Source organism: Clupea harengus, chromosome 6 (genome assembly GCF_900700415.2).
Source record: "Clupea harengus chromosome 6, Ch_v2.0.2, whole genome shotgun sequence".
NCBI lineage: Eukaryota > Metazoa > Chordata > Actinopteri > Clupeiformes > Clupeidae > Clupea > Clupea harengus.
Window position 1 is genome coordinate 3,848,023 of NC_045157.1, and position 23,464 is coordinate 3,871,486.

Here is a 23,464-nt window from a genome sequence, read left to right on the forward strand (position 1 = left end):
CGCGCTGTTACTGATAGAGTTATTATTGGTTGATAGGATCATGTGACTACCGAAGTTTTCGCGCCATACAGAGACCTCGCCTACAGTAGCTGAATCTCTCACTATGATTGGCTGAAGGGATAGCCAGACTCGCGCCAGTTTTCGCAGTGTCCATGCTTTCTTTCGAGAGGAGTTGCGGTGAACCGATCACTAGGATTATCAAATTGTTATAAAACTTTTATCTTAATCCAGGTGCTACAACACTTTTACAAGCCATTATCCGTGTGAGGTGATCAGTTTTCATCTGTAATCATGGCTCCCAAAGACTACATGGCTGAGAAAGGTTTGTATCTTTTCTATTCCCTAGTTGATTTTAAGGTGAAGTTGACGTTAACTTTCTAGTCAGTTACTCGGCCAATGTTATCGACAGCTTGTTATGAATTCTTAATTAATTTACCCTAGCTCAAACGGCCTGCAATTAGTGTATCATTACTTTTGTGTTGACTTGTCAAGCTCGATAAGTAAATAAATGCATAACTTCCATGATGACTTGGGGGAACTCAAAGTTGAAGTATTACATTAGCTCCTGGCTAACAACTGACGTATGCTAGTTAAGTTAATTCTGCATCGACCAAAATGTTTCGTCTAACGTCATGTATGAATTGACTGCAATAGACTGCGGAAATTTCATACATTTCTTTGTTATCGCCTAGCATTTACCAACTTATTTGGTGTCCAGTTGACTTGCAACGTTGCCGGGTTGGCTAACCGCCTAGAAAGCGTATCGACAAGTTTCTCTACCCTTACGGTGCGAAATACCCGGATGGAAATTTCAGACAAAGAATTCCGCGCGAAGACCACATGGTCTTTTCAGTAGCAGTCATACCGTTCCACATCATTACCCATAGCTGTTCAATATCTAACGATATCGGTGCCTGTTATTTAGCTGCTGTTTAGTTATGGGGTGACATTGAAGTCATTTATTAACATAGTGAAGTGTACAAATGCCTCCAATTGGCATAACCTTACAGTTTAACCTAACATTGCCGATTGTGTAACCTTTACCAATAGTTATTTGTATAGCAAAGTCAGAGGACGATCCCAACGATGTGACGATGATCATTACGTGTGTTCACTCCATGAAAGTTAGCTAGACCTGAAAGCAGATGTTATTTATAAGGTGTGGATTTATAAGGTTATTTATAAGGCGTTACTATGCTCTTCACAACTTTTATTTCGTTAAAGTTAATTAACCAATGCGTTATTGCCCATGTTAAAGGATGTCCAGTCAGGAACTTGCAGACAAATTTTAAAACTCCTCATAAATTTGATTAATAATTTAGATACAAACTTAAGCAAATTGGTTTGCTTGTACCACTTGGCCAACTTCCATTGTATGTGTTCACGCTGACCCGTTGGTTTCCAACATCACACTTGTGACCCTTTTAGTTTGTGTATGAATGGTGTGTTGATTCAAGCTGATTCATATCTACATCGCCAGCTCTTGCCTATTGCAATAAGTAGGGATAGGTTGGTCCGTCAAGGCAGATGGGGTGGTAATGACGCTTTACGTCCGGGGTGGTTCGCCTACTGCTGCTGCAACTGCTGCATTGAGACGCCTTGCTCACATCCGCTTTTCTATATATATGTTGTGATGTTCTCGGAACAGGTGTAGAACAAATATCTGCATCGAATTGTACATGGAATCACCCGTGTATATAAGTGATTAGTGATTATAAGTGGTTAAGTGGTAGTATTTCATTCGTCGCAGGAGGAGCTACAACAATAACATGGGACTATTTTACATGCGCATGGATAGCGGAAGTCTGTACAGCTGTGGCCAGGCTCGAAAGCCATGTGCTTCTTTGTTTACAAAAACAGCAGAGAGCGCAAACTTGTGTCGTTGATACCTTTTATAAATCGCCTCTCAAACTGCTAAAGAACACCTGAATAGTATAGAGGAGCAAGTACCGTGCGCGATGGGACGTTTCCAGACGCATTTGATGGTATGTGTGCAAAGCTCAAACGAGGGTTGTTTTGAAATCGGGTTGTTCGCCAAGTCGAGTGGGTGATTTTTAGTTTCGAATCTATTTTGCATTGTTTCTACACAGTTTGTTGATAAAGGGTAATCGTCGGCCAGGGTTGTACGCGACGAATGAAGACGTTGATACTTCAAGGTATGGCTTTGTGATGAACAACACGGAGTCACGGGGATTAGCGGGCGCGATGTTACTCAACAAAGAGGTCGGAGAGGGACAATGTCTTATTTGGCGTAATGAGCAGATGGAGCATGGGGTCGGTGATGGCGTTGCATCTGTATTCAAACACTAGCAATTCAAGCTTCCCTCTGATCGGAACACGTTCAAAACATTTACTAGACCCTTTTCAATTGAAATATTGTCAAATTGATTAGGTCTCGTTTTTAAAAGTTTATTTTGTTTAAATGCCATTTTGTGTTAATTGTATTGTGTTTCTGTTAACGTTCTGACGTTTTTCCAGGGAAATTATTTGGTTGAAGCACTGGAATACTGTGTCTTTTTTTTCTTCTTTTTTTTTCCTGAAAGCAGACAAGAAAAAACCCTCTTGTTTGTTTTCCGAGGGCGTAAATCAGTCTTTGAGTTGATGACACTGTGTTGTTACTTCCTCTGGGAGGAGGGGTTAGGTCACATGACTAGTGTTTGTGAGTGGACAGCTCTCCAGCGCAGTTGGCTTTTTATTTAACATAATGAAGGCACACCCGTGGGGAGTGAGTTGTTATTATTTATTTTTTATATAGCATACTCCTTATTGACAAGAGACTGTTACCGAACTGGCACATGTTGGTGCCATAGCAACACAAATCCACCTTCATATGTTTGCCGAACCTGCGGATTAATCCAATTGTGAAATTATTATATGTTTGAATAGAACAATGTTCTAGGTAATACTGGCATGTGATGTATGTTCGTTATATAATGTTATTCTAACTTAAGATTTGTCCACATTCAGTAACCTTTTATTTTCTGTCTTCTTAATAGAAAAGGCCAAACAATTCCTTCAGGAATTCTACAGTGAGGATGACAACGGAAAGAAGGTTTTCAAATATGGAGCCCAGTTGGTAAGGCCGCTTGTGAAGTCAGCAGTATGTTTCGTATTCTAGTGATTGTGTGTTATTGAGTTGCCGTGCTGCAATTGGCATTGTGTTCTGACATCTTTATGTTGATAAGCAGGCTTCTATTGTCATTATGTCAAGTCTTATTTTGCATATGGAATTAGATAACCTTGATTTTTGTAAACTTTGCATTTGTCAACAATACAGCAAGCAACCTCAGAATGCACAGAGGAAATATAAGTTTTTGCGTTGCGTTTTTGAAGATCCTTCTTTGTATAAATCTAGGCCTTGGCTAATGTGTGTGTTTTTTTTCTTTTCTTTTTTTTGCCTGGCTCAGGTGGCTCTGGCTCACAGAGAGCAGGTGTCCCTGGTGGTGGACCTGGATGACATCGCTGAGGAGGACCCCGAGCTGGTGGAGAGCATCTGTGAGAACGCCAAGCGCTACATGGGTCTGTTCGCTGACGCCGTCCACGAGCTGCTGCCAGAGTACAGAGAGCGAGAGGTAACGTACACTCAGAGTCTTTCTGTTTCCTATGCAGACTATTCTCTCACGGTTTAAAACCATCTCTTCAACTGTGTGTGTGTGTGTGTGTGCATGTATATAAGGTTTTCTCCTGTAATGCCTCGATATGGCCTGTTCCTAGTGCCACCTGCTAAATCCAAGGAGGATGTTCATTCGTGTGTGTGCTTTTCATTCCCTGTGAAGGTGGTGGCCAAAGATGCCCTGGATGTCTACATCGAGCATCGGCTGATGATGGAACAGAGAGGTCGCGACCCCGCCGACACGCGCGACGCCAGGAACCAGTATCCCGCTGAGCTCATGAGGAGATTGTGAGTGTGTTTCTACAACACTTCCAGCGTCATCATCTGGAATTAACCTATGCTGATCAAACGTATTATTTATCCCAAAAAAATTATCCTTTTATTACCTTGTGATTACGTGAGGACCGCTGTTAACATAATTACCTTTTGTATGTGACTGCATTTGGCAGCATTAACATGTTTTTTGAGAGTTGGGTTACCATTATGTGGAGTAATTATATTGTATTAAAGTATTGATGTTTGGCCTCTCTGTAGTGAGGTGTACTTCAAGCCCCCTGGCACATCCAAGCCCAAGGTGGTGCGTGATGTGAAGGCGGACAGCATCGGCCAGCTGGTGATGGTGAGGGGTATCGTCACCCGTGCCACGGAGGTCAAGCCCATGATGGCCGTGGCCACCTACACGTGTGACCAGTGCGGCGCGGAGACCTACCAGCCGGTGAGAGAAGAGAGACTCATCGGTCGTCTTGTAGCAGCGATGCCATGTATAGATTTGGGTCAATCCCTCGTAACGTATGCTGGGGTTTGATAGGGTGGGCTGAGTGAATGGAGGACATTTCTGGGTCTTTGGTGTGTTTATTCTCCTTTTGTTGTTTTTTTTTTAAATTTTATTTTTTAATTTTTTTAAGAAAATGAATCAACAAGAAACCCTTTATAATAAATGTATTTGGGGGAGCAAGTAATCCTATTTAAATGCTGACAAGAATTCCTTGTTGTTTTCAGCCAGATATTTAGCAGTAGTGTCAGTATCTGGCATTCAGTTTTCCTCTATAGGTTCCCTAAGGGTAATCCTCTGATGTGCCGCGGAGCGCCATCTCCAAAGCGGTGTTTGTTTGCCTTTGACTAACTGACCTTTGCCCCTCTGCTGTGTGTGGAACAGATCCAGTCGCCCACCTTCATGCCGCTCATCATGTGCCCCAGCCAAGAGTGCGTCACCAACAAGTCTGGCGGGCGCCTCTACTTGCAGACCAGGGGGTCAAAGTTCGTCAAGTTCCAGGAACTGCGCATACAGGAACATGTATGTTTGTCTATGCTAGTGACTCATGCAGTTGTTTGCCCCGATACGTCAAGAGATGTACACCATCCTGACCACTGGGGGGTTTGTTTTCTCTTTTGCATGAAAAGAAATGTGACACCAAGGGAAGAAATGGCCGATATTGATGTGTAAATGAATTAAATATGGCCCTTGTGTCCTAATACTACTGAAATAACAAGAGTATTAAGGGTAGTAGTGTGTGTGCGTGTTCTTTTCCCACCTATCCTATGTGTGTGGTTTGCTGTTGGTGTTGAACCTTCTCCTGTGCCCCCCCCCCCCCTTCCACAGAGTGACCAGGTGCCGGTGGGGAACATCCCCCGCAGCATGTCTGTGTACGCCCGGGGAGAGAACACCAGGGTGACCCAGCCCGGGGATCACGTGGCCATCTCCGGAGTCTTCCTGCCGCTCCTGCGCACCGGCTTCAGACAGGCTGTGCAGGTGAGCTTCACTACCAGCAGGAGATAATCTCATTGATCAACGGGGACGTTAACGATACACTGTCTAGTGAACACATATTTAAGCGGGCAAGAGTCCTGCATAAGTGTAGGTGAGACGCAATCATTCGTACACAAGCCTGCACTGCCCAAGGCCTGGGTGCCGTCTGGAACTGTCTTTACCCATGGCTCATGGATCTTCTGTTTCTCTCTCTCTCTCTCTCTCTCTCTCTCTCTCTCAGGGGCTGCTGTCGGAGACGTACCTGGAGGCCCACAGCATCACGCTCATGAACAAGACTGAGGATGATGAGATGGGGACACAGGCGCTGAGTGAGGAAGAGCTGCGCCAGATCACAGGTGAGGAGACGCACTTCACTCTACCCACAGTGCACTGCAGCGTCTGGAGGTGGCCCGAGGCCCAAACACAAGCCGTTGACCTGTGGGGGGGTCAGGCAGTAGAGATGGTGTAGCTCGTGATGGGTGGGAACTCTGGGAGTGAGCTATTTGTGGAGAATTCAGTTTATTCTGCTGCATTGCATTAAATTGTTAATACTTTGAACTGAGTTATGTATAGAGAAAGATGGGAGTTATGTCACAAAGTAGTCACACTGGAGACTGTTGGTGCTGTTTGGGATCTAGAAGGTGGCAGTGCCCACATTCTTATTTTCCTACCGTCATCTACATATTGGTGAGGTGGACCTCTGATGTCTACTCCATCATCGTGTCTAAACTGGCATCCTCGTCTGTCCTGATGTGTGTGTTCACCCTCCTCTGTCCTGATGTGTGTGTTCACCCTCCTCTGTCCTGATGTGTGTGTTCACCCTCCTCTGTCCTGATGTGTGTGTTCCTGTCCTGATGTGTGTTCTCAGAGGAGGACTTCTATGAGAAGCTAGCGGGCTCCATCGCCCCAGAGATCTACGGGCACGAGGACGTGAAGAAGGCCCTGCTGCTGCTGCTGGTGGGCGGGGTGGAGCAGGCTCCGCGGGGCATGAAGATCAGAGGTGAGTGCCCAGGGCGTGGGGCAAGGGCCCGATACTCTCAGGTGGTCTGAAAATGTGCTTCAGGACCAAGAAAGTGTCTACAGAGAATGTGATCTAGTCTGAAATGCACAACAATATCTTTCATTTAATAATAAACCAGTAGACTATCTATCTATTCAGGCATCCCCTGCAGACTTGCATTGTGAAAATGTAGTGTGTGTGTGTGTGTGTGTGTGTGTGTGTGTGTGTGTGTGTGTGGTTTTACCTTTTGTTCATTTCCATTCTCCCCCTGCTTCTGTTTCAGGCACCATCAACATCTGCCTCATGGGAGACCCAGGAGTGGCCAAGTCTCAGCTGCTGTCCTACATTGATCGCCTCGCTCCTCGCAGTAAGCCTCGTCCTCCATCCCTCTCAGTGTTAGTTGGGTGTGTGTGTGTGTGTGTGTGTGTGTGTGTGTGTGTGTGTGTGTGTGTGTGTGTGTGTGTGTGTGTGTGTGTGTGTGTGTGGAATATAAATGATGCTAGAAATGGTACATATGGATAATCATTCTACTGTGAGTTCCTATGCTGTTGGAGAAGCGGAAGTAAAGAAGGAAGTGGAGCTTGTTGCTGATGACCATGGTTCTCCTCCGTCCCCTGTTCTCAGGTCAGTATACGACTGGACGAGGCTCCTCAGGCGTCGGTCTCACGGCTGCTGTAATGCGGGACAACCTCACTGGGGAGATGACCCTGGAGGGCGGAGCCCTGGTGCTGGCTGACCAGGGGGTGTGCTGCATCGATGAGTTTGACAAGATGGCCGACGCCGACCGCACAGCCATCCATGAGGTCATGGAACAGCAGACCATCTCCATTGCCAAGGTAACCACATTCTGAGACGGATGTCCAGATTCAGTTCCCGCTTAATTTCCATTCGGTACCATTAGCTATACTGGTATTAGCTTTAATTTGGAGTTCCTTTGCATATTGAAGTCCATATATACGGATTTAAGAAACTATTTGAATTGGTCAATTTGCGTGGCTTTTTGTCTAAAAGGTCTTTCATTAGTCTTTCAACAAAATTAGGAAATGCAAGTTAACCCCTCTGTCCCAAAGACGCTTTCTGCCCCATAGACTAACTATCCGCCCCTTCATCCATTGTGTCCCAGGCTGGTATTATGACCTCCCTGAATGCCCGCTGCTCCATCCTGGCAGCGGCCAACCCCGCGTACGGGCGCTACAACCCCCGCAAGACCATCGAGCAGAACATCCAGCTGCCCGCGGCGCTGCTGTCGCGTTTCGACCTGCTGTGGCTGATCCAGGACAAGCCCGACGCTGAGGCCGACCTGCGGCTGGCCCAGCACATCACCTACGTGCACCAGCACTGCCGGCAGCCGCCCATGCACTTCACCCCCATCGACATGAAGCTCATGAGGTGAGCGCCCGGGGGCCGGTGGCGGCTGGAGATGCACGTTTGGTTCTTTGTGGGTGGTTGTTGTTTTTTTTTTTTTAATGCAAGTATATTTGCAGCAAATAGGTTTTTAGCAGGTAGAAAGGCAAGGGGAATATTTATTTGTATCGTTCCAGGTCTTGAGTTTGCATTAAGAATGTCTAGTCTGTCTCTGCTGTGTGCTGATTTGCACACTTTGAGTTGATCGTCAAGGTGATGCTCTGTATAAGCTGTGTGACAGTGGGCCAAGTACTTGGGAGCTAAGCAGCTGTTCCATCCCTTGTTCTTCAGTGTTCCATGTTCATGTTCTTGTTCTTCAATGTTCCATGTTCTTGTTCTTCAGTGTTCCATGTTCTTGTTGTTGTTCTTCAGGCGCTACATGACCCAGTGCAAGAACCGTCAGCCGATGGTGCCTGAGGAGCTGGCTGACTACATCACAGCGGCGTACGTGGAGATGAGGAAGGAGTCGCGCGTCAGCAAGGACACCACCTTCACCTCCGCCCGTACGCTCCTCTCCATCCTGCGCCTCTCCACCGCTCTGGTGAGCCCCCCAGCAACCCCACACTAATGATACACACACACACACACACACACACACACACACACACACACACACACACACACACACACACACACACACACACACACACACACCCAGCCACCCAGCAACCCCACACTAATGATACACACAACCCCCCCCAGCAACTCCACACTAATGATACCCACACGCACGCACGCACACCCATCCATCGATCGCTGACAAACACGCCTGTCCCCAGACCGGCTTCATTCTTTTTCAGAGAGAGAGAGAGAGATTGGGTGGATGATTGTCAGATTTGAATCCCAGTGGGCCAATGAGTTCCAACCAAGCAGAAGAAAGTCTGCTGGAACTCTGCACTCATATAACCGCACTCAGCCTGTGTGGAGACAAAAAAGGGCTGCATCATAGGTTTCTGTTCCCCAAAACGAGGACCGCTTCTGGCTCCTAACCCTCAAACGTGTCTGTACTCAGGCGCACTGCTGGAGGGGCACCATGTGTGGCACCATGTGTGGGCACCTTGTCTGGTCCTCCGTGTTCCACAGGTTTCAAACGCAGCCCTCCTGGCCCATCTGCTAGTAGTAGTGTGGCTGACTGGGCTGCCATGCAGCCGTTGGTTCGTCCTGCAGGTGCAGGTGGAGGTGGAGGGAGAGGGAGAGGAGAGGGGGAGCCCTGAGGCTGTCTGTGGTAAAGTGCTTACAGTGCAGGTAGTAGCCATTTCCAGCCTACCGCAGTGTGAGCACTTCTTTCATATGCAGCCACGTTGCTGTGCTCACGGCTAAGAAGGAACCAGTCGAAAGGAATTGAATTAATGAATGGGAGATTATGAAACTTTCCAGTATTACAGTTTACCCTGCACATGTTCGCTCCTATATGATATTATTCATTATTTTGAAATACTTGCAACTGATGCATCACCTGTCTGCTTATCTTCACTGGGAGAGAACTGGTATGAGATGGTAAGATCCTGCCCCTGTGTGTTAAAAGTGCTGTTTGTGCAGGTAGCGTATTTACAGACCTACTGCAGAAGCGGCACTTCACAACACACTCGGTGCCAGATGCTGCACTATGACTGACCACAAGGGGGCAGTGTGTAGTTACTCGCACTGAAAGGCCCCAGCATCCTGTCCAAGATTCAGGATCTCTTTAATTTAATGAACATGGCCTGGTTGTAAGCTCTTGAGCTGCATGTGTGGGCCTGTTTGTCATCCACCCCTCCTTCTGATGCCGTGGCTCCGGTCAGCTTTGCAGGGTGGGCAGTCAGCCTGAGTGCGATGGAGCCGCTGTGCAAACCCATGCAAAACTGACCGTGCCCATGACTGTCTGCACCCATGTGCCAAACCCATGCCAGAACTGACCATGCCCATGACCGTCTCCACTCCACCAACATCACCATTGTGTTGAATGCTTTCTCTCTGTGTGTGTGTGTGTGTGTGTGTGTGTGTGTGTGTCAGGAATACACAGGCCATACAATGATTAAAAACACGACTTTCTACATCACAAGGACACAGTCTGAAGATGCTGGCGCTGCCGTAGAGGACTTAAACTGCCTGCGTGTGCAGCTCGCTTTTTTGTCACCCTTCAGCCAGTGGAGAGTCTAGCTGGTGTTGAGAGGCGGAGACTTGGGCAATTGCTGGCCATTTGATTGGGCATTGCACTTGTCTCGGTCTGACAGTGCCGGCACAGCTCAGCGGTGGATGGCTTATTGATTGTGGGCGTGACGAGGCATGGCAGGGCTTTTAGTAAGGGTTTGCAAATAGCTGCTGCGGCCCTCTGGGATGTAAGGAGGATCAAATCCAGGAAAAACAGATCTATTACTTTTGTTTATTGCTCCTTTGCTTTGAGATGGTGCACTCAGTTTATGTACGCAGTCCAAGTGGCTTACACATAGTATGCTCATCCAAATGTGTAATTTTATTCACGTATTTCAGTAGTGGGTGGGGTGGGTGTTGTCTGTCTGTGAATTTGATGTAAACAGTCATCCAATTGGTCGTCTTAAGGCCCTGTGCTTATGTCTGGCGAACCTCCATATATGTGTGTGTCTGTATGAGATGAGCCGTGTCCAGAGTGTGACCTCGTGTGATGTTCTGTCCCTGCAGGCTCGCCTGCGTCTGGTGGACATGGTGGAGAAGGAGGACGTGAACGAGGCCATGCGTCTCATGGAGATGTCCAAGGACTCCCTGCAGGCCGACAAGTCCTCCACCACCAGGTTAGACTTGCTGAAGCTGGAGTTAAACATCCGCTCACACTCCCAGTGTTGTCAAAAGCATTTTTTTTATTAAGATATATTTTGATTTTAATTTTATTAATATAAAGAGGAGGCAGTTTTAAGACAAGAAAACACATGTAGGGTCTGACAATGCAAGGCATTTGGGTACGTGTTGATTATAATGGTTCTCTGATCTCTGTGAAACGGTGAACTGAACTGTTACTGTTTGCACGTTTCATCTCTGGGCATCTTTCCCAGGAGTCCTCCTCTCCTCTCCTCTCCTCTCCTCTCCTCTCCTCTCTCCATCCTGCCTGTGTTAAATCCCTTCCCCCAGGTCCTGGTGCCCTTAGACCCCTCACAGATGTGTTTATGATCTCAGTTGCTATTTTTTTCCTTTCTTTTTTCCTGCCCTCTATCCCATGATTCTGCTCCCCGTGTGCTACGGCCTGCTAGGGGCTCCCGTAATGAGCGATGAGGAAGTGTTAAAATTCCAGGCTCTTTTATGGCCGGCTCTGCTCGGCGCTCCGCTCGGCTCACGCGGCAGGAGGCGTAGCTGATGGAGCCAGTAAAACACAGGGCCTGTCTGCTCGGCGCCTGCTCAGCACCCACACCCCTCTCCACACACACACACACACACACACACACACACACACACACACACACCCCCAGACTAGCTGTTTTTCCGCTGGTGAACAGAATGCTTTATCAGTGCATTATGTATTTGGGGAAATGCACTTCAACATGGGCACCTGAGACTGGCGATGGGGACGGAGAAATGCAGTGCAATGAAATTCAATCCGCGTTTGGCCCATGTGTTTTCCCTTCACCTGTGCTTTTAACCGTGACGCATCAAGCCCAGTCTCCCTTGGGACTGATCCCTGGCTTTCAAGCCTGTGTGGTGTTCTTACCTGGTTTTCTGTGTCATTTCCTTGCTGGTATTCCCCGGTATATCCATAACTCTTTTTGTCTCTCTCTTGTCTGGTCTGCACAGGACGCAGAGGCCCGCTGACGTGATCTTCTCACTGGTGCGTGAGCTGGCGGGCGAGGGTGTGGGCGGGCGCGGCGGCACCGGCGGATTGGTGAAGCTGGCGGAGGCAGAGCAGAGGTGTGTGACGCGTGGTTTCACCCCGGCGCAGTTCCAGTCGGCGATAGACGAGTACGAGGAGCTCAACGTGTGGCAGGTCAACCAGGCACGCACCCGCATCACCTTTGTGTGAAGGACCGCCATCTCTGATTCTACCAATGACACACACACACACACACACACACACACACACACACACGACAAACTGTGGAGGGGGAGGAGCGATGAGGACCGGAAGTGTACAGAAACGCCAAAATGGAGATCATCAGTGGACTCGAGGATCAAGGCGGCCATTTTGTGTCTGTTTGCGTTTGTTCCCTGCATTATGCTTAATGGATTTGGTAGCTGCAAGGAGCCAACATGGGAAGGGAGGGGTGGTGGGGGGATCTTTGGACTCATAAGGGATTGTGGTTTTCTAACTTATGGCTGTCTGCAAAGAGTGATTTTTGATTTATCTTTCTCTGCTTGAAAGAATTTATGCTTGTCTGTAAAGTGCTTCACTTTTAAAAACGAATGATCTGAAATAAAGTTTTGTGTATACATACACACAACCGAAGTGTCTCTTTGTTGAAAAACTGCCTAAATGCAATGATGTGCAGACAAAACATTTCCATGCCCACCTTGCCATCTACTATTGTTTTCCTTTGGGCCTTGGGAGTTATGATGTGTTTAATTACAACCTAGGCTTACTGAATGCCCGGAGACCAGTACTTGTAAGCAGTTTTCCACGTGTATTTGATGGTGTGCTCTGCATACAGTATAATCACGTAGACGGGATCGTGCCAGCGGGCCAGCAGTTAAAACCCTTCACCATACTTTGTAGTTTCTGGACTGGCGTTCAGATAGCCGGCCTTATTTCTTGCAGTTCATGTAATTACAAGCCCCGCGCAACTGCTTCAAATCTGTCGGGTATGTTACGTCTCAGGTGGAATTTTAATCGGTTAGATTTTCGGTGCATTTTTACGGTTTCCAGACTGAGTAGAGCGGAAGGAATTGACAACGTGCCTCCGGTCAGGACCTCAGACAGTAAACGGACTTCTGGCCAACTTTCCCCCTGTATGTCCGTGAATATCGACAGACAGACGTCAATGGTTTAAATAGCCGTTCCCATAGCCCTACAAATGACAAAGTTGCTCTGTCGACGTAATGCTATTAAATTACATTTCTGAACCTGCATATTTTTGCCCATGCCTCAGGGGAACATCTGTTTTCTCCAACGGAAACATTTAATCGCCTCTGTATATTTTGACATTTACTGGAAAACGACATGTTTGGCACTTCTTGACATGTCCACCGGATGAAGATGGATGTTTTTCCAACAATTCTTTTGACAGTAACCTCATTCTTAGCCTGACTTCTATGGCATCATGTGGGCTTGACGCCGGTTTGACACAAACTGCATGATCTAAAAGTCCAGTCTGTGTCAATGGAGCTCCATGTCGGTTTTATTCTGTCATGATGATACATCCTCTTGACCTACAGAAATTGGGGTTTTTTTCTTTATAAGGGAATGGGACAGTGAGTAGAAATGCTGCTCAGACTCCCATTCGATGCAAGTGTTATACATTTCTTAAGGATACATTTGACAAATCCCAGGACAAATGCAATGTATTTCCCAAAGCAGAGGGAATTAATGTTAGTTTTAGTTGTACGTGCTTGTGTGCAGGTTGCCTATTATTTTCATTATATTTCACTACCCTTTCCCATTTTGGTATGCTAGCCATTACGCTTTATCTCTGCTGCGCATAGGCTGGTAGGCCTAATTGGTACCAGAGGCGTCTGTATGGGTTCCTAGGCGAGGAGGGCACTAGGGGCAGGCCTGGGAATTACCTGGAGCCTATTGGCCAAGTGTCCTCCACATCTCCACGTGTTGGATGATTTACATTAGACTGGATGTATAAGAGTACATAGAGTTTGCCACTAAAGACGAAGGGACCGTGCATCGCACACACAGGTGAGTTGTTTACTTGTTTATTCTGTAGAATAAATGTATTGTAAAGTTTACTATTTTGCTCAATAGTTTAAAACAAACTGTTCAAAATGTGACGTTTGGATACAAATGAGGACTGTCGTTTTTTAATTTGTTGTTTTGATAGATTTCCCCCTCCTGTTGTTAACATAATATCATCGTTTGCTGTTAATTAAATGGGGTATTTCTGTTATATTTGAGGTTCATATTTTTCTGTATTGTTTTTGCCAGACCTTCATTTTCTAATTTGTATGAAAGACAATTTAAAATGGCAGTAATCAAGGTCATGACAATTGTTTGTCGATTTCTAGCACGGCTTCTACCACACAAAGTGTTTAAACTGCATACACGAATGTCTCATTTATCTGGCATATTGAAATTACAACAGACTTTTGCTCCTGAACTGGCAAATGTTACCTGCTATAACCAGCTCCAAACTTGCAGGTGGTTACAATGACGTGCCTACTGTGGCTTGCGGGGATCGCATGCTGTCTCACAGCGCTGCCAGGTTGGCCAAGTTCTTACATCCAGGAATTCGCAGTGGAATATAGTCTATTGCAAATTATTCGGTACTATATTTGGAAATAGAGAACTCATTTATTTCTGTGTGAACTTTTTATTATAGGATGGATTGATGCCAAGTCTATGTTGAACATTATTAGACAAGAAGGTAATATTTCCGTTTTTGTCTCCCTTTGGTCTGTGTCCAGGTAGTATGATGTCTGGTGTATGTGCTTTTGGGAGGGACTGCTTTAGGAGTATAGTCCAGTTTATCACATAATAAACTGCTTTATCTTTGCATTTAAATATTTTACAGTCTGCTGGAATATCAACATTAATAGTTTGCAGAGATTGTATGTAGTACTGAAAAAACAACTACAGTTAAGAAATGGTTCCTGTTGACTCCTCAATGAAGTTGGCTGAACAAAAGCAAACATTATCTGAATAATCTAAATATTCTTGTGGGACAGAACCATTTTGCCTCAATGCCATTAACTGACTTCATGTCACAACTGACTCTAGGACACTAGTTAAGAAAATCCTTTGTCACCCCTTGACAGAACATTTCGTCAAAGAATCCCATTTCCAAGAAATCAGAAATACAATATTCCACCTCGATAGAACTCCTTTTCCTAAATAACCCTTCAAAGATTTTCCTAAATATCCATACATTTTTTTAAATGTATGCATTTCCCACTCTGCATTGCAGAGACCCTGCCCGGCAGTACCCTGAGCATTGACTCAGAGAAGGCCAATGGTTTCCTCTCCCACACCCGACCCAAGAGGAACGTCGTGGACCACCGCTGGTACCGATCCTCTCCGGACTTCCAGGCCTACTACCGCTACTACACCAGCATCGGACACACAGAGGGGGTGAGCCACGGACCGGACCGGGTCTGAGGGGTTGTGTTGAACTGCTCTAGTGGGTTAAAATGTCACAGGAATAATGGGTATCGGAGCCTTTGGGAATTCTGCAAGAATGAAGTAACACCATGTAATGTGGTGCAGAAAACATGAGGCTGTACTTTCTCTCTCTGGTGGACATCCTAAACGGTCTAATAATGTGTCTAACAATGTTTCTACAGATAACAAATTAGTATTTGTTAATAATGGATGTTTTTTCTGTTTTCTGTGTTGTCTCATCTCTCTCCCCCGCCCACCATGCTCACCGAACTCTTCCGGTTGTTTCATCACCATCCCGTTCCCTTGGCATCGCTCCCCGTCTCCCTGGGCAACCCCAGCTCTACGAGATCGACAGGCTCAGGATGCTCTACCAGCAGATGCGCCACCTGGAGCAGGTGCACGGCCCCAACGCCTCCTACTACCAGAACAAGTTAGGGCTCCCCACCCTGATGTGTGATCCGGCGAAGGACAAGAAATGCCCTCTGCCTCCCCCCCCGCCAGCCCCCATAAAGGGGCACGTTCCCCCACCCCCCCAAAAGGGGCACGTCCCTCCCCCCCCGCCTCCCCTCTCACAGGCTGATGTGATCCATTTATGCAATGCCAGGGACCCCCTGTGCAAGCCCCACATCGTCTACCTGCCAACCGGGTCGGTTCCGGTGCTTTGTGACCCTCGCTACCACCCGTCCTGCAAGCTCCACAAAGTACCTCCTCCCACCTTGCCACCCCCTCCTCCTCCTCCCCCCCCTCCCAAGAAGTCGGAGCCCCTCCCGCCTCCAGTGCCCATCCGCTACAAGGGCATGGAGTACGACTGCGATCCTTACTGGGATCCCGACTGTTTGATCGACCACCCGCCACGCCCCAGCAAAGGCAAAGTGATGCCCCCTCCGCCGCCACCGCCCCCTGAGGAGGAAGAGGAGGAGCCTGAGGCAGAGGAGCCAGCGCCACCCGCGCCCGTGGTCAAAAAACAGGCGTACCCGTACCCGTACCCCTACCGCTACCCCTACCAGCATGAGCTGTACGACCCCTACCTCCACTCCTACCCCAGCGCAGACACCGAGTAGAGCCTGCGGACACAGAACCACAGGCAGAGGAGGAACAGGGGGATCACCTCAAGTAGTGTAAGGGAATAATACTGACAGCATCACAGAGCTATAAACACTCAGCTCCGAAAGAAGAAGCCATATGCAGATCGCAAAGTGTTAAGGTGAAGGGATCACACAAGTTCTTTTGAGATTTAAGTGTAGTTATCGGGCGTTGTTATGCCAACTGTATGCTATGTGCTGTAAATGCATTGTGTCTTAGTCAACCACCACTGATTTTACCACTGACAGGTATTCTGAGGAAACAAATAAACATTCAAATAATTTTCTCTTTTTCTGTGTTTGTGACAACATGACAAATTTACAATTTCCACGTTTTTCATTTGAGCAACTGCCATTTCCTTTCCCTGTAAATATGCTGTTGGCTCAGTAATGGGGGGAATTGAGAGCCCCAAGCCTGAGGAGGTGGTTTAGGAGAGGTGAGGTCATGCTAAAGTCTCAGAGGTTTTCAATTTACTGCCACATGGGAATAAAAAACGAGACACTTACCAGAGCAATAACCGTAGCCTGGGAGGGGATTTCAGTCAAGTTCTGCCACCTTTGCATTTAATGCCCAACTAAGAGCTGACTCGCACCCCCTTAATAGGGCTACCCATCTCCTATTTTCCAACAGTAGCTCGTAATTATTTGCCCCCTGCCTTGCAAAGAAAATAGGGCACATTACCTTGTAACAGGCCTTAAATGACTTCAAAGGGACCGGTAACTGCAAACACATTCTCACCTACGGGCTTGTAGAATGCAGAGGCGCTGACATGGCAACAGGTGAGGTTTATGAGCAGGTTCCCATGGTTACGGGTCTTGTCCCTCTCAATCCAACAAGAGGGGTCTGCTAGTTATCAGTTCCTGTGCTATATGATCTAGTGTTATATCATACCTGTGTTATTAAGCACCATGCAAGTTATGAGAATATATTAAAAATATATATTAAAGTTAAATACATAGTGTGTGTATATCGGCACACTTTACTGAACCATCCAAAATGAGCATCAATCCTAACAGATATCAACAACAGCCGATCTATATTGGAATGAACACTTTTATCTTACTATTATTAATGGTCGTTCAATAACTTAAGAAACATTTGATGATGGAAAAGACACAAACACACAGCCAAAATCAGTAGACATTTATTTTTCTCTCAAGAACAAACAAGAATAATTTCAGCAACAACAACAGAAAGAAAGCCAAAGAGTACAATGGAAGTTTTGCGTAAGTTCAAGTGTACCAGATACCAAAATGCACACTCCAACACCTAAACAGATGAGTGTGTCTGTGTGCGCAATTACGTTTACAATTGACCTGCCCATGTTGCATTTGGTACAGCTAGTCACCCAGTCTTGAGCGGCTGTACTTGGCTGCTTTAAATCATCCCCTAACTGTGACAACTAAATCAAGGATTTTTTGTTTTTGTTTTTCTTTAAATAACGGTGTTAGTGTGAAGACACCAGCGAGCAAATGAGGATCTGGAGAGCATGCTGCCTCTTCTGAATCCTCTCTCTCCTATAGTCAAAGGCATCCCATCCTTGGGCTTTTTAATGGTTTCCTTTTCAGTTTTTTTTCCTTCTTCAAAAGAACAGCCCCCTCATTCTTCGGCCGATGCCCTGGCGGTCATAGAGGACGTTGAATTTATTGATGAACTGGTTCATGCTGTTGCAGGTCTTTGTGATGGTGCCCAGGTAAGCCATCAGGCCCACGTCGTTACATTGCTGCAGCAGAGCAAGGCAGGGAGAGTCAGGGGGATACGCACAGACACACACAACTACCCACCAGCAAAATGACATAACACACACACACACACACACACACACACACACACACACACACACACACACACACACACACACACACACACACACACACACACCACAATGTGCTATAAACTCAGAGAAGACTACACTGGGACGAACAGGAAAACTGACCAAGGCTAGAAGCAAAATCTCCCTTTGTTTTGAAGACAAAGGGAGATCGCACCAAATATTGATTTAAGTTTGTTTTTGTTTTTGTTGTTGTCTTTTTTACTGCATTTTGTAAAGTAAAAACTATTCATGTCATTATTTTTGAGAGCATCCTCACATTACAGCCTTTTTCCACAACGGCCTAAAACCTTTGCAGTGTATTTTTAAACATGTACTTGAGAGGACACATCCAATGGGGGCGATACTCACATCGTAGAAGTCGGTCTTGAACTTGAGCGTGCTGAGCACGGGCAGCCGGTGGCACAGAGCATTAGCCTCTCGGAGAATCTCATGGTTGAAGGGCACCTCACCTGAAAAGAAAAGTAGTTCATTACTACAGAAACAAGGTTGCCGTCAAAGCAAGGCAAAGCAACAGTTTGCGGTAAATTAGTGCACTGACATAGCCTGACGATGTCATACTCATAATTCTAGTCAGAATATGAGTCTGATATCGCTCCATTGGGCTGTGATTATGGGGCGTGTTTCAACAGAACCAGGAGAAAAAATGCCTCTTCGCTCAATTGGTTACCTACAACCAATCAGAACAACGTAGTATGTGACCAGGGGCAGCTGATACATTACACTTTTACCGGATCCCGTAGGAAGGAAGGCAAAAACATCTTTTCGATTGACAAATGCCTTGATCGCGTTTCTCTGTTCCTCTTTCAAAATGAATGCACTGTCAATGTCTAAATGCACTCGAATCTATACATTTCAGCTCTCCAGCGGCAGCCATGTTTGTTGAAAACGAATTCAACTCGTGTGTTGGTGACGTGGTTGGTTACGTTACTGTTGATCATCTGTCCATCATCGTATAAAGCCCGCCTTAACAATTTGATTGGTACGGCCGATATCGAGCCGCAGATAATTTCTCCTCAATGGAGTAATGCCAGACCGAACTTCCCAACCAAAAAATGTGTGGGCGGGGCTAAGTTCGGTCTGGTATCCAGGCTAGCACTGACATGAAATAGACACGATTACAATGGCGTGATTAAATGTATGACATGGGGATACACAGTTTCCTAATCCTCGTTTCTCTCCCCTCCAGAACTAAGTGAAAATTAAGCAGCTAATAGTTGGTCATCAAACTGGGCCATACGGAAGTGTGACTTTAACAACGTGACCCAAATCAGTGTGACCTCCACACACTTCCACCGGCCCCCGTGCACAGGCCTCACCTGCTTCCACTGCTTTGACGTACTCCAGGATCACCTTCACCCGACTGTGGAGCATCTTAATGGCACTGTGTTGGGCGATGAGGTGCTCTGCCACTGAAAAAAACACACACACACACACACACACACGCACACACGCGCACACGCGCACACACACACACACACACACACACACACACACACACACACACACACACACACACACACACACACACAAATGACTTACGGCTGACAGCTGCTGGTGCTTTGGAGAAGGCAGAGGCTGCATCGCATGTCAATCCAATAAAAGTATTGTTGTAGTTCGTCTACAACCATGTCATTTATTCTAGGTTACCCGAGTACATGTAAAAGCAGTATGTTTAATGTTTATTTCTTCTTTTTTTGGAGAGGACACAGCATCAAACCAACTATGACACGCACTGAGGACATGCCGACTAAGCAGCTAATGTTTTTTGGGTTGGGTTGCCGTGGTTACCGGTGGAGTTCTCCCCTGTGCCGGTAGCAGTCATGCGGGCCACGTGGTCCACGCCTATCCGCTCGGCCTCCTCTGTGGCCAGAGTGTAGCCCAGCTCTGCAAACAGCATGGTGGCCTGGGGCACAGAGCATGCAGAGGGAGAGGGAGAGAGAGAGAGAGAGAGAGAGAGAGAGAGAGAGAGAGAGAGAGAGAGGGAGAGGCAGAGGGAGAGGGAGAGGGAAAGAGAGAACACTTTATGAAGACATCAGCCTTGGCAACGGTGAAGGGCAATTACTGTCTGAGATTTTGAGTCCAGGGCAGATTTTTGCTGCCCGGATCTGACCTTCTGGGTGATCTTTTAATCTTTAATATGCTGGCTGGGCTAATAACTCAGATACAACTGATACAAAAAAAACTGATCTGCTACCTTATCAAAATTACTATATAAAGGACTCATAAGGTGCAGCTTACCTCTCCATTGATGATATCAATAACCGACTCGAAGACATTGACAGGGAGCTTTGGGAGAAAGAGCAAAAAAGAGGACATTACATCATCACACTTCACTGACATCATTTATCATTGTTCCACACTGTTCCTTAAAGACATACAAAACAAACATTCATATACACATTTAGCATTTAGATGCAATCATCCTCAGTTCTACTCACATCGGTGTGCTTTGTCATGGGGTTAAGCTTGAGGAAAAGGGGACTCTCAATGATCTCACAAATCTGCACACAATGAATGAATGAAAAAAATAAATAAAAAAATAAACAAAGCCAAGGAGCAGGAGTCACATTTCTGAAACTAAAGCTGTATGAAAATATAGAGGTATAATCAATTTCATGGACGTATGCTAAAGTCAAGTAATTGTGATGAAGGTAGGGTTTGCATCAGCTGCTCTGGATTTACTAAAGTTGATGCATTCTGTAACCCTACTTGTGACACTTTCATTTAGCTTAATCTAAACAGTGTGATGTTTTTGTATGTTAGAAGCATCTTTGTTCTCTTTATTCATCAGTTTTCTTCTAATCTGATCCCAAATAAATAACACTTCCACAACAACATACATGCAAGTATAATATAATACAGCATAGTATAGTCTGTTTCTCCCAAACCCCATCGAATCCCTTGATCTGTTGCTGCACCACGCACCTGCTTGTGAATGTGGATATCTGATTGGTCACAGGGGCCGCCTGTTGTATACCAGCCTAGAAACTCCATTTCCTTAAAAACCTGTTTAACTAATGAGACAAAGGTAGCGCGAGACAATCTTAGAACCACACTAGAACCAATCAAGACACAAGGATGGACATGAAAATGATGTTTACATTAACGTCTTGCTTGCAAGATGACGTGCCTTGACATGGGTAGGCCCATATGCATATAGTGCACACATAGACAGACAGACAGACAGACAGACAGACAGACACAAAGACAAACAATGGTAAATTGACTGCATTTATATAGTGCTTTTCTACTCATAGAGCATTCAAAGCGCTTTACACATTAATGCCTCAGACATCTACCCATTCACACACCAATGGCAGAGGTTACTATCTAAGTTGCCAACCTGTGCATCGGAAGCGTTTGGGGGTTCAGTGTCTTAACAAACACACACACACACACACACACACACACATATACTCACATTGTTCTTCTTTAGTATAGTAGTACTCTTTGTCAATGTGTACTCGGTCATCCACCGTAGCGGACAGAAGCTCAAAGGAGTTCATCACCTCAATGTTTCTGCCCTCTTGCTTCCCAATCAGAGCACCAATCACTGGACAGGGAAATACACAATCAACCATGAAATGATGCTACTTCTACAAAGATATAAATATACACATAACAGCAGGCATACCTCTTTATATGACTGACTTTCTATTGATTTACTTTCCATTGGTCTGTAATGCACCAATATTTCACACATTCCCTCTCACAGTCATTTTTTTCACTGTATAATATTTTGTACAAGACATAATAGACAAATATGTTCTCACTACCTATATCTTCACTTTGCAGAACAAAACTCAACACATAAGCCCGTTTGGCAGTGGTTGTGGTGTGAGCCCTGTGAGCCACACAGACTGACCATGATGTCCACTTACCCTGCATTGGACGTCCCTCCTGCGAGCGAATGCGTATCCAGTGATCTGAGATGTTGAGGATGACTAGCGGATGTAGGGCCACAGACACACTCCCCGTTACCCCAGAAGCCATGACGCTGGGGCTTGCTGTGAGAAGGCATCATTTAGCAAACATTTGTGAACTTAAGGACGCAACAAGTTTATCCAATGTTCTGTCCTTGCTGAAGAGGAATGCCAACAAGTAGCGTAGCATTTACATGTCACCTAACCTTTTAGTCATCATCGTCAAGTGATACAACTTTCGTACAATACAGAGTAACTGTAATATCTGTGACTGAGTTTTTGTTGACAGTATGGGTATGACTAGCTTGTTGTTGTCATTGATGACCACTAATGATGTTGATGCAGTTGGGGAGAGATATAACAGAGGCTGTCAACTACTGTAATCAAGATTATCTCAAAACAGGGGCGTAGCGAACTATGTGACATGAAATAAACCACAGAAAAAGACGCTATGGCAGTGTCAAACTACCGTTAGCCATTCATCGGTTTAATGCAGCTAGCTAGCTAGGTAGCTAGTCATGGCATTGAACAACGTTTATGAAACAACTAAGCAAGTGCCTATAAGTGATTATTCCAAGAGTTAACAACACTACTCTGAATTAAATTGATTCCCAATTAACCATGGATTTAATATTTGTCTCGTTGAAGGAACTATTTTGACTCTTAAATGTAAATATAGTTACCTGCCCCATCCACTTCCATTCCACCACCATTGCTTGTCGCCATCTTGTCTGACTGACACCTGCGCAAGCGCGCATGGGTTTGTGTAGACTAAAGAATGGTTGTATGCCATCTGCTGCCATCTGCTGGGTGCAACGCCTTATGGGATAAGGAATACGAAAATGTTGAGCGAAGCGAAGCGGAGGCAAAGAACTCTACAACGCGAAGCCGAAAAACAATCGAATGAACAGTGGGGGGCAAAGCGAGGCTTTGTGAAACACTGAAACACAATTGTGCCACGATATTTAAAAACGGTGACACCTACTGGCCACTTTTGCTATAGTCGTGGAACAACAACTCAGACAAGCATTTACAAATTCGAAACTATGTATTATCCTGGTGGGTTTTGCCAAGCTACCAATACATATTTTGGAAAATCCCCATACATCAAACAAAGAAATAAAAGCTTCCAGATTGCCTGAAGCAGCTAATTTGGGACTGTAATGAACAGTGTGTTTCAATAAATGTATTTTTTTCTGTTATCTTTATTAACATCAGAGGGGTCATTTCAGTTGCTTGGTATTTCAGTTTCATGTGAAGGGCATGACATTTAGGATGATGTTTCTTGGGATAAATAACCACATGGATTTAGTGGGTTTGAGTGTAGGCCTACATTGTAGCCAATGAAGTGAGGCCCTTTAAATGTGCTTGCTTTGTGGGACATGATTTATCTACGGCGGATTGAAGTGTGAGTGAATGTAGCTTATAGAAAATGAAGATCAATAAGGGGAAATGAAGGAGCAAGGAGCGAGACCCATTTGTTATATGCAAAAGTCCGTATTCATTTCATTCTTTTTCGTATAGCAGACGTTTCTGTCTAAAACAGCTTGCAAAGGCAAGCTGCACCGAACGGGGAATTACAACATTGATCAACAGCTTTGTTTGCCATCAATGTTAACCACTGTACCACCACGTGTGTCGATGTTTCATTAAAAT

At 45.8% G+C, this 23,464-nt stretch overlaps 3 protein-coding genes across 5 annotated transcripts; 2 read left to right on the forward strand and 1 right to left on the reverse strand.

Moving 5' to 3' along the window:
- Nucleotides 1–139: 139 nt before the first annotated feature.
- Nucleotides 140–12,137, forward strand: mcm7 (minichromosome maintenance complex component 7). 3 transcript variants are annotated; one of them, XM_031568789.2, is made up of 15 exons: nt 140–322; nt 2,997–3,076; nt 3,408–3,572; nt 3,777–3,901; nt 4,148–4,328; nt 4,770–4,907; nt 5,214–5,363; nt 5,602–5,716; nt 6,229–6,360; nt 6,644–6,727; nt 6,985–7,196; nt 7,484–7,749; nt 8,137–8,305; nt 10,402–10,511; nt 11,503–12,137. In XM_031568789.2, exons 1-15 carry the CDS (start codon nt 292–294, stop codon nt 11,726–11,728), a joined length of 2,184 nt encoding a protein of 727 aa, XP_031424649.1. In that variant the 5' UTR covers nt 140–291; the 3' UTR covers nt 11,729–12,137. The 3 variants fall into 3 exon arrangements, with proteins under 3 accessions (XP_031424649.1, XP_042563926.1, XP_031424650.1); XM_042707992.1 differs by lacking the exon at nt 140–322 and adding an exon at nt 1,809–1,985; XM_031568790.2 differs by lacking the exon at nt 140–322 and adding an exon at nt 2,120–2,156.
- A 1,364-nt stretch (nt 12,138–13,501) lies between these two features.
- On the forward strand, nt 13,502–16,312 carry LOC105908750 (formin-like protein 3). Its single transcript, XM_031568611.2, has 5 exons — nt 13,502–13,549; nt 14,009–14,072; nt 14,190–14,234; nt 14,775–14,938; nt 15,307–16,312. Exons 2-5 carry the CDS (start codon nt 14,018–14,020, stop codon nt 16,027–16,029), a joined length of 987 nt encoding a protein of 328 aa, XP_031424471.1. The 5' UTR covers nt 13,502–13,549; nt 14,009–14,017; the 3' UTR covers nt 16,030–16,312.
- An 867-nt stretch (nt 16,313–17,179) lies between these two features.
- On the reverse strand, nt 17,180–22,626 carry cops6 (COP9 signalosome subunit 6). The gene is made up of 10 exons (XM_012837327.3): nt 22,492–22,626; nt 21,767–21,892; nt 21,307–21,438; nt 20,811–20,899; nt 20,324–20,386; nt 20,124–20,171; nt 19,674–19,788; nt 19,202–19,294; nt 18,234–18,334; nt 17,180–17,774 (listed from the first exon to the last, which is right to left on the reverse strand). The coding sequence occupies exons 1-10, from the start codon at nt 22,532–22,534 to the stop codon at nt 17,634–17,636; spliced, it is 951 nt and encodes a 316-aa protein (XP_012692781.1). The 5' UTR covers nt 22,535–22,626; the 3' UTR covers nt 17,180–17,633.
- Nucleotides 22,627–23,464: the final 838 nt, after the last annotated feature.